A 13015-nucleotide genomic window follows, 5' to 3' on the forward strand; every position below is an offset into this window, starting at 1 on the left:
AACTGCGACATCGAAGAACAGTCGCCTTCTTAGGTGGAGCTTGATTTTACAGCAGTACAATTTTGAAATAAGATACAAAAAGGGGAAGTTAAATGGGAATGCGGACGCGCTTAGCCGCTCTTTCTAAGCGGTCCGAGATGTTCCTCACCATGTATCCAAATTGATAATCAGGTTTTTTTTTTTTCGTGCGCTTGTATATGTGTGACTATGTAAAGCAGCACGTTTGGTTTTCTAGGAATACGTGGGTCCTGAACGTCTTGAGAGTGGGCTTTTCTCGAACAACAATGGCAGTTTTCTTTTGACCTGGTCTCTTCAGACGGGAGCCGAGTGCTTGCTTCGACATGTGGTTGAGTTTCAGACAGCTCGAGCAATTTGGCCTACAACAATCAAGACAACGCGACAAGCAACAGCGAGCTTCAAGCGTTCACGTGCAGGCCATTAAGTCGTCTCTTCATGCAGCAGCTGGGACTGCTGCCCTCCGAGACTCTTCTGGCGGGGGAGGAGGCTGTTACGACCAAGCATCCGCAATTGCGCGCTCTATTGTTCGCCTGTGGGCATGGATAAGTTTTGTGAATATGTGGTGATGGTCCAATGGCTCTAAGTGAGCCTGTTTCCAGGAATCCTGTTTTGTAAGCATGTTTTGCTTTGTGGACAACCTGCAAATGCCAAATTGACCCTGTCAAGAGAACGTCTGGAAAAACACAAAGAAACGTCCCCCTGCGGGAAATAGCAGGAAGTGCTTTCTTTCTTTTGTTCACCCTTCCAGTCGAGAAGCGCTATCCTCCAGTGATGAATGCCTCCTATCCAAAGGAGACGACAGAGTGACATGTCCGCTGACGTGCAGGACAAGAAAGGAGCATGACTCATACGGCCATTAAGTGATTTCCCGGGAATGCAGGAAAGATTTGCAATTGTCGAAAAGGGACCATGTTGGGAGCCCTATGCGGCGCCACGTGCACTCGGGTTTCTGAGAAGTAAAACCCCTTGTCAGAACCAGCCTGTGGTTTCTTTGCTGAAGAATAGAAATGTACCTCCTCTCCTCGCCGTTCCCAAGCTTTTCCCGCCAACAAGTGATCACGCCCAACGAATGAATGCCGGACCAGTCAGTGCTTCAGACCATCAGTGCAGTGATGTGTTCGATTGGATGCCGATACCTGAGGGGCGTGCCCTGGATTTGGTTGGTCAGCATCTTCAGAGAGGGGCTGGACATAGGGGGTTTTTAAGGACGCTGCAGAGCACGAAATGTCGCTCTGGGCCCTGGGTAAACGGCTCATCCAGTCGCTTCTCGCTATGAACTCTTAACGCTTGTCATTTTGCTGATGTACCCTTCTTCTTCATGTAAATATTCTTGTAAATACGTTTTCTCAAAGTGCCATTAAACCTGCTTGTACATATTTCACCAACTTCGAAGATTCAATCCTACTTCAACCCCGAGTCTCTGCACGCTACCAAGTGAAGGCCGGGTCGACGTAGCCCCAGCGTCACGACAGCATGGATAAGTTTTGTGAATATGTGGTGATGGTCCAATGGCTCTAAGTGAGCCTGTTTCCAGGAATCCTGTTTTGTAAGCATGTTTTGCTTTGTGGACAACCTGCAAATGCCAAATTGACCCTGTCAAGAGAACGTCTGGAAAAACACAAAGAAACGTCCCCCTGCGGGAAATAGCAGGAAGTGCTTTCTTTCTTTTGTTCACCCTTCCAGTCGAGAAGTGCTATCCTCCAGTGATGAATGCCTCCTATCCAAAGGAGACGACAGAGTGACATGTCCGCTGACGTGCAGGACAAGAAAGGAGCATGACTCATACGGCCATTAAGTGATTTCCCGGGAATGCAGGAAAGATTTGCAATTGTCGAAAAGGAACCATGTTGGGAGCCCTATGCGGCGCCACGTGCACTCGGGTTTCTGAGAAGTAAAACCCCTTGTCAGAACCAGCCTGTGGTTTCTTTGCTGAAGAATAGAAATGTACCTCCTCTCCTCGCCGTTCCCAAGCTTTTCCCGCCAACAAGTGATCAAGCCCAACGAAACAATGCCGGACCAGTCAGTGCTTCAGACCATCAGTGCAGTGATGTGTTCGATTGGATGCCGATATCTGAGGGGCGTGCCCTGGATTTGGTTGGTCAGCATCTTCAGAGAGGGGCTGGACATAGGGGGTTTTAAGGACGCTGCAGAGCACGAAATGTCGCTCTGGGCCCTGGGTAAACGGCTCATCCAGTCGCTTCTCGCTATGAACTCTTAACGCTTGTCATTTTGCTGATGTACCCTTCTTTTTCGTGTAAATAATCTTGTAAATAAGTTTCTCAAAGTGCCATTAAACCTGCTTGTACATATTTCACCAACTTCGAAGATTCAATCCTACTTCAACCCCGAGTCTCTGCACGCTACCAAGTGAAGGCCGGGTCGACGTAGCCCCAGCGTCACGACACTTAGGCTCCCCGAAACTATAACTTACCTCTGCTCCGAAGCCGATACGGTAAGTAAGCGATTGTGAACTCACGCATATGCATAGTGTGTTTTGCGTAGTTCAAGATTTGAGTAGTGTTCATTTTTTTTTCTCTTCGCTGCTTACGCTGAAATTCGTGTTGCTGGACAGGAAAACCACACTGGCCTTGACTTCTGGTTGAACACGGAACCTCGCTGGGAGGACACTGGAATTTATTCCACGACACTTTACACCCAAAGAGCTCAGTACCTTATCCGCAACAGACAAAAGGAGAAGGTAAGATGCCAGGCTCATGTCGGGAGTTTCTCTTCCCGCCGAGGAGAATAAAAGTGCTTATTTATAAGCATGCCCTTGCTCGTAGTTATGTATTGCACGCATGTGAGCTGTTCTTTTTTTTTTTTTTTTTCTTCGATCGGCAGCCACTCTTTTTGTATGTGTCCTACCAAGCAACGCACGGATCGGGAGGCGCTGTTCCTCTTGAAGCGCCCCAGAAGAACATTGAAAAGTTTCCCTATATAGGCGAAGAACAGAGGACCATTTTTGCAGGTTAGTAAGCTTCATAGTTTTCTTTTTATTGCGCTAGCACGCCTTGCTGAATAAAATGTTATTTACAAGTACATCTACAGCTCAGATTCTTTAGAAAAATCAACTAGCGGACGGTGATTCGGACTAAATATGCAGGCGTCCACGTCTGGTGTCGACCTCGGGGCGCTTCATATTTTCTATAGTTATAAGCGAAACTAGAGCTGTAAATTTGCGCTGACGCTACATATCCTGGAAACTACGCTGTTGTCAATTTTTACAATCTGCAGGAGCCATACAAACCATGCTTCAATTTTATTAGCAGCAGGCAGTTCGAGGAACGCCAGTGAGCAATCGTCAATGGCACGAATTTCAAACTTCAACCTGGTAAACTGTGACCTAATGTCAGTAGTGGATTTGAGAGAGTACAATTGTGCAATGGCGGATTTTCCATGGTTCCGTACAAAATTCCCTATTAAGGTGATATGTGTATTAACCTAGCACCCAAGGTAGTTTCCCTTAGATGGTGTCCATCCTCCGAGACAAAAGACCAGCTTGGTATTCTGTTCTTCTTGTGGTGCAGTGAGCGCTGAGTCGCGTTCATGTAACTGCCTTGTGCACTGCGCCCGTTCTCTGCGCCTCCAGCTGCCCTTGTCACCCCGAAACTATCCTAAAATTTATCTAGACCAACCTTACCAGATTCGAAAACAGTTCGCGAATCGTTCTTTCTTCGACCTTCAGCGCAAACACAATGAAGCAATCCGATTGCATCATCACGTCGCATTAGAGGATTCCACGCCCAAAGCTACTTCGGCGAGGCCATCAGCGCTAGAAAACGCATGCATAGATTTTTTAAGCCAACCATGGCGCTTCAAGAGCCATTGCCCCCGCATCCACAAACTTCCCGGACCACAATAAAGGCAGAACAAGGACAGGAACAGAAAGAATGCGAAGCGATAAACGGAATCCCCAGTAGCATGAATACGCATTCAAGTCATTTGATGCTTAAGCACGCATCCTCTTGCAGCATCACTGAAACCTGCACCAATCCCTTATGAGCGACAGTTTTCGTCAGTGATATTGAGAACCCGAAAAAGCCAATCAGTTGCAGTGCATATAATTAGAGTGAAAGTTCCTGCACCATATGTATGTATGTATGTATGTATGTATGTATGTATGTATGTATGTATGTATGTATGTATGTATGTATGTATGTATGTATGTATGTATGTATGTATGTATGTATGTATGTATGTATGTATGTATGTATATATGTATGTATGTATGTATGTATGTATGTATGTATGCATGCATGCATGTATGTATATGTATGTATGTATGTATGTATGATGAGAAGAGAGGAGTCGCTGGAGAAAGATTTGATGTTGGGAAAGGTTGAGGGTCGCCGGAGAAGGGGTAGGCAGCGAACGCGATGGTTAGATGGCATTCTCGAGGCATTGCAGATGAAGCTATGTGATGTTAAGAAGATAGTGAGAGACCGGAAAGCGTGGCGTGACATGGTCCATAGGGTCACGAAGAGTCGGACACGACTGAACGCCTGAACTGAACTGAACTGAATGTATGTATGTATGTATGTATGTATGTATGTATGTATGTATGTATGTATGTATGTATGTATGTATGTATGTATGTATGTATGTATGTATGTATGTATGTATGTATGTATGTATGTATGTATGTATGTATGTATGTATGTATGTAACACGTACTTCTGACAAGTGGCCCCAATTAATGCATCCGGTCGTTACGCTCACCACGCGCCTTGTCTGTCTCCCTTGCAGGTATGGTGGACGCCATGGACCAGTCTATTGGCGAGGTGTTTCAAACGCTCAGCGAATCTAGCATGTTAGACAACACCATCGTCATCTTCAGCAGCGACAACGGCGGCACGCCGTTCGGTGACTACTCGAGCCGCAGCTTCAACTGGCCACTGCGCGGTACGAAATCTTCGGTGTGGGAGGGCTCCACCAGGGTGCCAGCTTTCGTCTGGAGCCCACTTCTTGCCAAAAGACGGAGGGTTTTTCACCATCCCATGCACTTCACCGACTGGTTCACCACACTCTACAAGTTAGCCGGTTGGTGCCGCAAGTTCCTTTCATTCATTCGCAACGCAAACCTTGAGCGGTAAAATATAGATATGGCCTCACGTGAAACAAAGAACCAGCGTGGGTCGGAGAATAAACCATAGTGCATGCTGTTTTGATTGAAATGAAGAAGTAATAAGCACTGGCAGGTATAGTGCAGTACAATCCTAAGGTAGCCGACGGCTCCTGAGACTGAGTGACAGAGGGCTGCAAAGCCTGTCGGGCAAACCATGTTAGGAAGCTAGCAAGAATAAGGCGGCCACAGCTAGCACAGGACTGAATTACATAGAAGTCAACAGGAGAGACCGTTCTGTCCCAGCAGACGTTGTTAATCTAGTTATGGTATAATGTGAGCCCGTTTCCCAGGATATCTTCCCCGGTTTCCATTGCGTAAGCAACACTACGCCAGGTTTCAGCCGGTCGCGTAAACCCGGTCGGTAGCCACGCCGCGCCAAAAAAGAAGAAGAAGAAGAAGAAGAAGAAGAAGAAGAAGAAGAAGAAGAAGAAGAAGAAGAAGAAGAAGAAGAAGAAGAAGAAGAAGAAGAAGAAGAAGGAACATAAAGAGAAGCTACGCCGGCTTTGCTTGCGCAACCTACCGGGTTTAACTAAAGCTAAACCCCAGCTATTTTTTTCTGGTATCTCCTCACTTGCGTCGAATGGATTGCATGACAACGGCTGCCAGAGGTAGGAACCTATGAGACGGGCCCATTTTCTTCTATTAGAGTAAGACCTGACGCTCAGAGAAAAAAGCTGCAGTAGGCAAGAGACTAAGCACTGGGCATTCTCCCGACATTCCTCCATTTCAGATCCGCACGGAAACATTTGGGATAGAGCTAATTTTCTGAAAAATGATACATTTTCGCCATTTTTTTTAACACTGCTCATTTCCGTCTTTATAGGCATGAGGACTGCTGACCCTACGAAATATACAGAAAGGAACCCTCAAGGCCTATGCTTCAGCATATCGTGTTCAACATCGTCATGTCCGTGTCTTTTGTGTGCTGATGAGTTTGGATAAAATAACGAGCCACTGTAACATAAAGCTAAAGGTTTTAAGACGTTAGCCTTTAATGGCTCATGCTCGCAGATCGCGTCCGTCTGTCCGTTGCGTATTCGTTACGTAGAGGCGATAGCTGGCAGTTGATATGGCCGAGCACTAACTGGACGTAGGCCTTCCTGTCATTACGTTTTGGAGGAGCTGCCAATTCGGGCCTCTCCTTTCACATAGGAGAGGATATCAGAATCAGCCTGCCAAGATCCTTGCATTCACGTTATCCCTAGACCACGTAAGCAAGTTCATACGGCTCGGTTAAAGCGGGGCTTTATATGTTGGCTGTTAGCTTACGCTATCGCGTCATCACAAAGGTGGCAGTGAAAACAGAGAGAAAGAGGTGTCACAGTGGAGGGCTTCGGACCACCACCCGGTAGTGGTTTTTGCCTCATCGCTGTTTAGGGATCCAAAGTGCCCCTAGAATTTTTAATGCATTGCTGCCGTTGTGACAGTTCAAGAGTTCTCCTAGCTCCTCTTGGGCAGTTGCTGCAATGATTGGCTGCGTTATATTACGAAGTCTCTACGAAAAAAAAGGCCGTAATTTTGTGGCACAATTTTCCATAACATTTCACGGCATGTGCAAGTATTGGCATCAATATGCATTTGGACAATGTTCTGCTGACTACACACTTGATCAAAACGACACATCTATGATTAGAGAAAATTAAACTTACCTTACTACATTGCGAAGATGCCCCGGCACTATTTAGCTGCCTATGGGGCGACCTGAGCAACTCACAACACCATTCCTAAAAATAGGCAGCTTTAGATTATAGAGACCCATGTTCCCCTAACCCTATCGGTTAGGGGAACATGGGAATAGTGCGGCGGCCGCGCGCATGTTCAGAGTGATTTCCTCACCCGTGCCTTTTCATCGCATCATTTCGCGTGAGTGCATCGTCGCCCAACAATTACCAAATTCCCTCTATCCGTCCCCTAACTCTAAAGCTTTGTGGAGCGCACGGAGCCATAACTTTCGTCCATTACCTAACGATAATTTTGAAATCTGTCAAAAGACTAGTAAATATCAAATTTTATTCTAGATATAATTGTCATTTAGTATTTACTTTATCATTGTCAATTTTTCACTTTACAGATTCTGTCACGCCAGTTTGAAAGGAAAAGCGCAATGTTATCTCATAATTAAAACAATGAACTAGCTGGATATTTTTTGTCGCCTTTTATATTATAAACCTCTGCTTTCAGGTGGTGATGTGGAAAGCCTGGGAGACGTGGATGGACTGGACATGTGGCACGCCCTGTCAACTGGAGCGTCATCACCCCGCACGGAGATGCTTTACAACATCAACTCCTTGGATGCGGAGTCATCGGTGGCCGCGATTCGTAGCTCGAGGTATAAGTTAGTCCTGGACAAGACGGCAAGAAACAATGCCCGATACCCAACTGCTGGAGGTCGTCGCCCTTACAACGATGTCGACCAGCTGCTTGCCCAGTCAACAGCAGCAGCTGTGCTCAGGGACATGTACAAGATTGACCGCTTGAGGTTTCCGAGAGGGTGGAGACATCGAGCAACCCTAAATTGCGGTCATAGGACAAGGGAAAACTTTTCTCCGAATGATGGTGTGTTCCTATTCGATATCGTCAAAGACCCGTGCGAGCTGAACAATCTGGCCGACTCACTCCCGAAGGTTAGTGCCCAAAGCACGTTATGATGATGTGCCGCATATCACCTTATGTCAATTCTCTATACGATATTGCTAAATATCGGGTGAATATTAGTTTTATAGGCCTAATTTTTTGTCCATCCGTGCCCCCCAGTTTAGGGAATCTCCAAAGCGTTAGAGTGGCCTTTTTTTTATGCGCACTGATCGATACCCTTCCTGCATAAATATGCAAACATTGCCCCGGAAGAGCCTTTTTGCAGTTTAAAAATTTTCATTTGAAAAGATATGTGACATATCTTAGTATTTATTTATTTATTTATTTATTTATTTATTTATTTATTTATTTATTTATTTATTTATTTATTTATTTATTTATTTATTTATTTATTTATTTACTTATTTATTTATTTATTTATTTATTTATTTATTTATTTATTTATTTATTTATTTATTTATTTATTTATTTATTTATTACAACATCCACAGCACCGTGTGGCATAACATGATCCTCAGGAAGGCGGACATTATGTACATTACACAGCTTAATTATTACACAAAGTTAGCTAAACAAACTCTTAGTTTATTTTAAGTGGCACTATTGTGTTGCCAGGTCAAAATCGTCAATATCACAAGTGAGTTCCGTCTTGAGTTCCGTCTTGAATTTTTCAATCAGATTTACGGTTCCAAATATCGGGCATTGAACATGTGTATATGAAATCTCGTTGAGTTAACCTACACACATTGCCCATTTTTATGCATAAAATTGGAGATGCATTGAGGAGGTGATGAACACCCAGCCCCTCCTCCAAATGTCACGTGGTGGGGACAAGGTCGAAGACAACTGACGAGGAGACTGAAATTGCACCTAAATGCGCTATTTATTGGGCTGACTTGCGCCGCCAAAGAACTAAGCAACTCGGCAGCGACGATAATAGCGGGCGTGCATGTTGGTTGTCGAACTGCAACCCAGTTACACTCCTCAGGGCTGAATTTAATATCTCCGAAGTGGTTACTAGATAAAGACGCAAAAGATGACCATAACAACCTGGAACATTTTGTATACTGACGCGAGTGCCTGAAATCATCCGAGATACATCTCGATGCATGTAGCGCGACAAAGAAAGTGATTAAAGTCGCGTCTCATGAAAATGACCCTGAACAAGCAAATCGTTCCATGTGCTACAATCCCGGTAATAAGGCCGCATGCTGGCGGCTGTCAAAGAACAAGAAATAAAGATTTGAATGTTTCGCGGCAACATAGATGCCGTTTGTTAAATAATGATGTAGAATAACTTAATATAAGTTAAGACGCAATGCTGTTACGGGGCGTTCCTGAGCGGTAAGACTCTCAGTTCAATATCAGGAAGACCTCCGGAACACCCGAGCACAACAGCTTAAACTTCAGTGTCGTCGTCATTCGACTCAGCACACAAAACATCCTCGTCGTCTTTAGACATCTCGGCGACACACCGTAAAGCTACCCCCCCCCCCCCCCCCCCCCCTCGCGCGGGGCAAGCACGGTACCGGTGCCTGCTAAAGCGATGGCCGGGAATAACAGGGTTTAAGACGAGCGACGTAAACAGTTTGTGTAGGTGGTGCAGTAGAGTCTGGCGTGAGAGACAGGGGCGCGATCTTGTATGGCTGCGTGTGGTTTGTGGGGTATAACGTTCCAAAGCGACTCAGGCTATGAGAGACGCCGTAGTGCAGGACTCCGGAAATTTCGACCTTCTTAAATTGCGACCTTGTAGGTCACGTCACTAAGTTGCTCTAAGAAGCGGTAGGGACCCACGTAACGGGGCATGAGTTTCTCGCACAGGCCCGCAGGGAGAGCCGGGCGCCATAAGAGGACGAAGGAGTCAGAGGAATAGCGTACATCTCGATGGTGAATATCAGAACGATGTTTTGGAGCCATCTGGGAAGCCCTTAGACAACCCAGAGCAATTTTGCGGGCGGCGTCGGCGCGTGATATGGCATCGGAAGCATAGCTGCTGTGATGGTTTGCAGAGTAGCTATGCGTCAACAGTAACATGTGTATGCTGGAGGCCGAGCGTAGAAGAAGCTCTGTATTGACTAATGCCAGTTATTTCTTATTCAGCGGTAAAAACAGAGTCTTGTGCGCTTCTGTAAGCGAATAGCACACAGGGAATCTGCTCCAGCCGAAATGTAAATCGAAAATTAATAAATCTTTCGAAGCAGCTATCAAAAGCCCAGGCGGCAGAAATGCTCGACCGGGATAAAGATATTTAGCTATAGGTTAGTAGTCTGCCCACGCAAAGTAGAATTCTGTCCCTTTCTTTCTGAAAAAGACTTATACAATTATATCTATCGTCCGCTTACAATCCACCGGCAAAAGTTTATATCGCGGATTCCAGAGTCTGCTTCACACGGCCGTTCACTTCAGTATGCAGACACCGGCGCTTTCGCGTCAGAATGTTCAGTCTGCTGGCGGCACGATAATTATACACATGTTTCTCGCTCAAAAAAAAAAAAAAATATAAACAAGCGTCTTGTGCGTTCTCGAGAGCGTAAATGCGTCCATGCAGAGTCCACAAAATCAATTATATATCCTGAAGGTAACTGGAAAGAGCCGTCCTCAGTGCTCCGTTACACGTGTAGCAAGGCCTTTGATCCAAGGTATAGCTCGTTCTATAGCGGCCGCGTTGGCCCTGCTTCGATGAGGAAAAATACAAAATCTGCCATATGCTGTGCTATATGATCGAGGGATGAAGAGCTCCACGAGGTTTAAATTATTGGGTTGCAGCCCTCCACTACGGCGTGCTTCACAAGAGTTACAACCTGAGTCATTTCCAGTTGAGTAATGCCCTTTCTTTAGAGCTAAATGTTAAATCCGTGCCTTTGGATTGAGCACGTTTGGCACAATCGAGAATTTTTCAGCGAACCGATTAACGTTTCGATGCATGAACAATTTGTACTTCACTTTAAATATGCGCCGACCGTAAACACGGTCGATCGAGTAACAATCGCCTTATATAGGAGTGCTGCCACGGCTTCTAATTATTGTGTCCAATGTGGTGCTTGTTCACAGCGCTCTGCTATTTTCTCTTCACAGGTTGTGTCTGCCTTGTCAAAGCGCATAGACGCATACCGTGCAGTCGCCGTACCCATGCGAAACAAAGGGATTGTTCCTGCAAGCTTTCCTGAAAACCACAACGGGACTTGGGCGCCGTGGGTGAAGGCATCATAGTATATATTGCCATTGTGATGAAACACATTACTAGGACCGCAAATATACATATTCATTACAGCGTCCGGCATACAACCCTATAGTATGCATGTGTACATAACTGCAGAATATAACGCTGTGTTAACTGAACAAGTAGACGTGAGAGGGGAACTATACAAGAAGGCTTAAAATATATAGCAGCGACGTGTGCAGCCGACGAATAAAAACTGACCGAGTAAACAAAACAAGTCTTCTTTATTTCCACATTCACCTGCTATATATGCACAGGAAGACACTGGTGCTGCTATAGGTGTAAACTCGTAACTGGAATAAAACATGTAAATATTCCCCTTTGTTATGAAAACAGAGGCGACATTAAGAACCAACGCAGTAAGTTAGTATATCAACATAGTATGTTATTTACATGGCCGACAACGTACTTTTACTACACATATAACTAGATACTAACATAAAAAGACATGAATCTGGGTCGTATTCGCCTCATTCGAAGTTATTAAGAAATTTACCACTCGTGAGTCGTGAGCAGGCTGAGACGTCCTTTTTCGCCGCACTGCATCACGACCAACATACAGCAGACATGGCGGTATTGGTGTAGCCTGTTTCTTGCTGCTTGTACCTTAGGCTGCGATCCTAGCTGCTGCTTTGAACAACTATGCATTGACTAATGAAATCACTTCAAATTTACTGTAATTAACAGGCGGCATGAGCAACAATTTTGCTGCAACCATAGTCGCAGTCCAAATTGAAGCATCCATAACGGCGCCCTCACCTTATACAAAAGCCTCCATTCATTAGTGCCACCTTTGGCCCCATTTATAAAGGGCAGCGCAGGTTAATAGTGTCCCGGCGACTATGGTGCTACGTTCTGCCGTCGTCAAGGCGGATGACGGTCCTTCCTGGCTGACCTCGTTTTTTGAGAAACTGTATTACTTGTAACCTTTAATAGCAATTATGGGTACTTCCAAGAGAAGGTCAAAGCAAGGCATCGCTCTGCACTGCTGATCTAAGCCAAATCATGAGCCATCGCCATGGCTTCAACGTCCTTGAAGGTCGTGGGCGCCCACAGTGTGTTACCTGAAGCATGGTCCACGTTAATGTGATGTTCAACATATAGTGATCTCCGCCCTGCCACATCTTGCGACGATACAAAATCGGCGTGCGACATATATGGACCTGCCCCTCCGTACATACAACCCTAAGGGAATGGTAGTGTGTTTGCGTGCTCTGCTGTCCTATGCGCCGGTTGCGTCCTTCCTCCAAAGGCCAATAGCAGCGAATAAACCATTCCTATGTTCAGAGAGGCTTCCTTTCATAAATAACAGGCGGCATCTGAAAGGAGACGCTCCGTAGTGCATTCAATACCTTGTCATCGGTTCCTTGTTTGTACCGTGCCACGATTAAGCCCACATTATGTTCTCGAAAAGTGATGTCCCACTCGGTGTATTTCAATCCAGGATTTAGAGCTTCTAGCCTTGTCATTCATGTCCGTCTAATAGGGGAGACAACTTGAGCCAAGGCCGCTGCGCCGCTCTGTGCGTCAGCGCCCTTTCGGCAAAACTGCTGCATTCCAGCGCGTGTTTACGTGCGCGCGCGCGCGGTTGTTGCTCTCCTCCTTCTGCCGCGTTCTCGCCGTCGCCGCATTCCAAGAAAGGGGGCAAAAAAAAGTACAATGATAAAATTACGGCGCGATTTTTTATACAACTTGTGTGGTCAACGGTAACGGGGTGGTTGTCAGCCCTTTTTTGTTAAAATACTGATTGATTTATAGGAAGAGAAAGACGCGGTAACTGTCTCACTTGTTTTCTGTGGACACCTCAACCGCGTCATAAGAGAAGGGAAGAGGGTGGGAATGAAAGTGGAAACAGAGAAAGAGGAGTCGTAGTCGAGGGCTACGGAGTAATTCGACCACCTGGGGATCATTAACGTGCGCTGACATCGCACCGCACACGGACGCCTCTTCGTTTCGCCTCCATCGAAACGCAGCCGCCGAGGTCGGGTTCGAACCCGGGAACTCCGGCACAGTAGTCGGGCGTCTTACCACTAAACTACCCCTGACGGGACCTCAGC

At 45.9% G+C, this 13015-nt stretch overlaps 1 protein-coding gene across 1 annotated transcript in view; it reads left to right on the top strand.

Moving 5' to 3' along the window:
* LOC146198065 (arylsulfatase I-like) overlaps positions 1 to 11157 on the top strand; it is a 34446-nt gene extending 23289 nt beyond the window's left edge. The window contains exons 6-10 of the mRNA XM_084591845.1: positions 2591 to 2716; positions 2860 to 2986; positions 4765 to 5058; positions 7325 to 7767; positions 10814 to 11157. Coding sequence (XP_084447971.1) covers positions 2591 to 2716; positions 2860 to 2986; positions 4765 to 5058; positions 7325 to 7767; positions 10814 to 10948 — 1125 coding nt within the window. The 3' untranslated portion in view covers positions 10949 to 11157. The remainder of the gene's footprint in view (positions 1 to 2590; positions 2717 to 2859; positions 2987 to 4764; positions 5059 to 7324; positions 7768 to 10813) is intronic.
* The last annotated feature ends 1858 nt before the right edge of the window (positions 11158 to 13015 follow it).

The sequence above is a fragment of the Amblyomma maculatum genome, chromosome 2 (genome assembly GCF_055883805.1).
Source record: "Amblyomma maculatum isolate TAMU_Amacu chromosome 2, ASM5588380v1, whole genome shotgun sequence".
Taxonomy (NCBI): Eukaryota; Metazoa; Arthropoda; class Arachnida; order Ixodida; family Ixodidae; genus Amblyomma; species Amblyomma maculatum.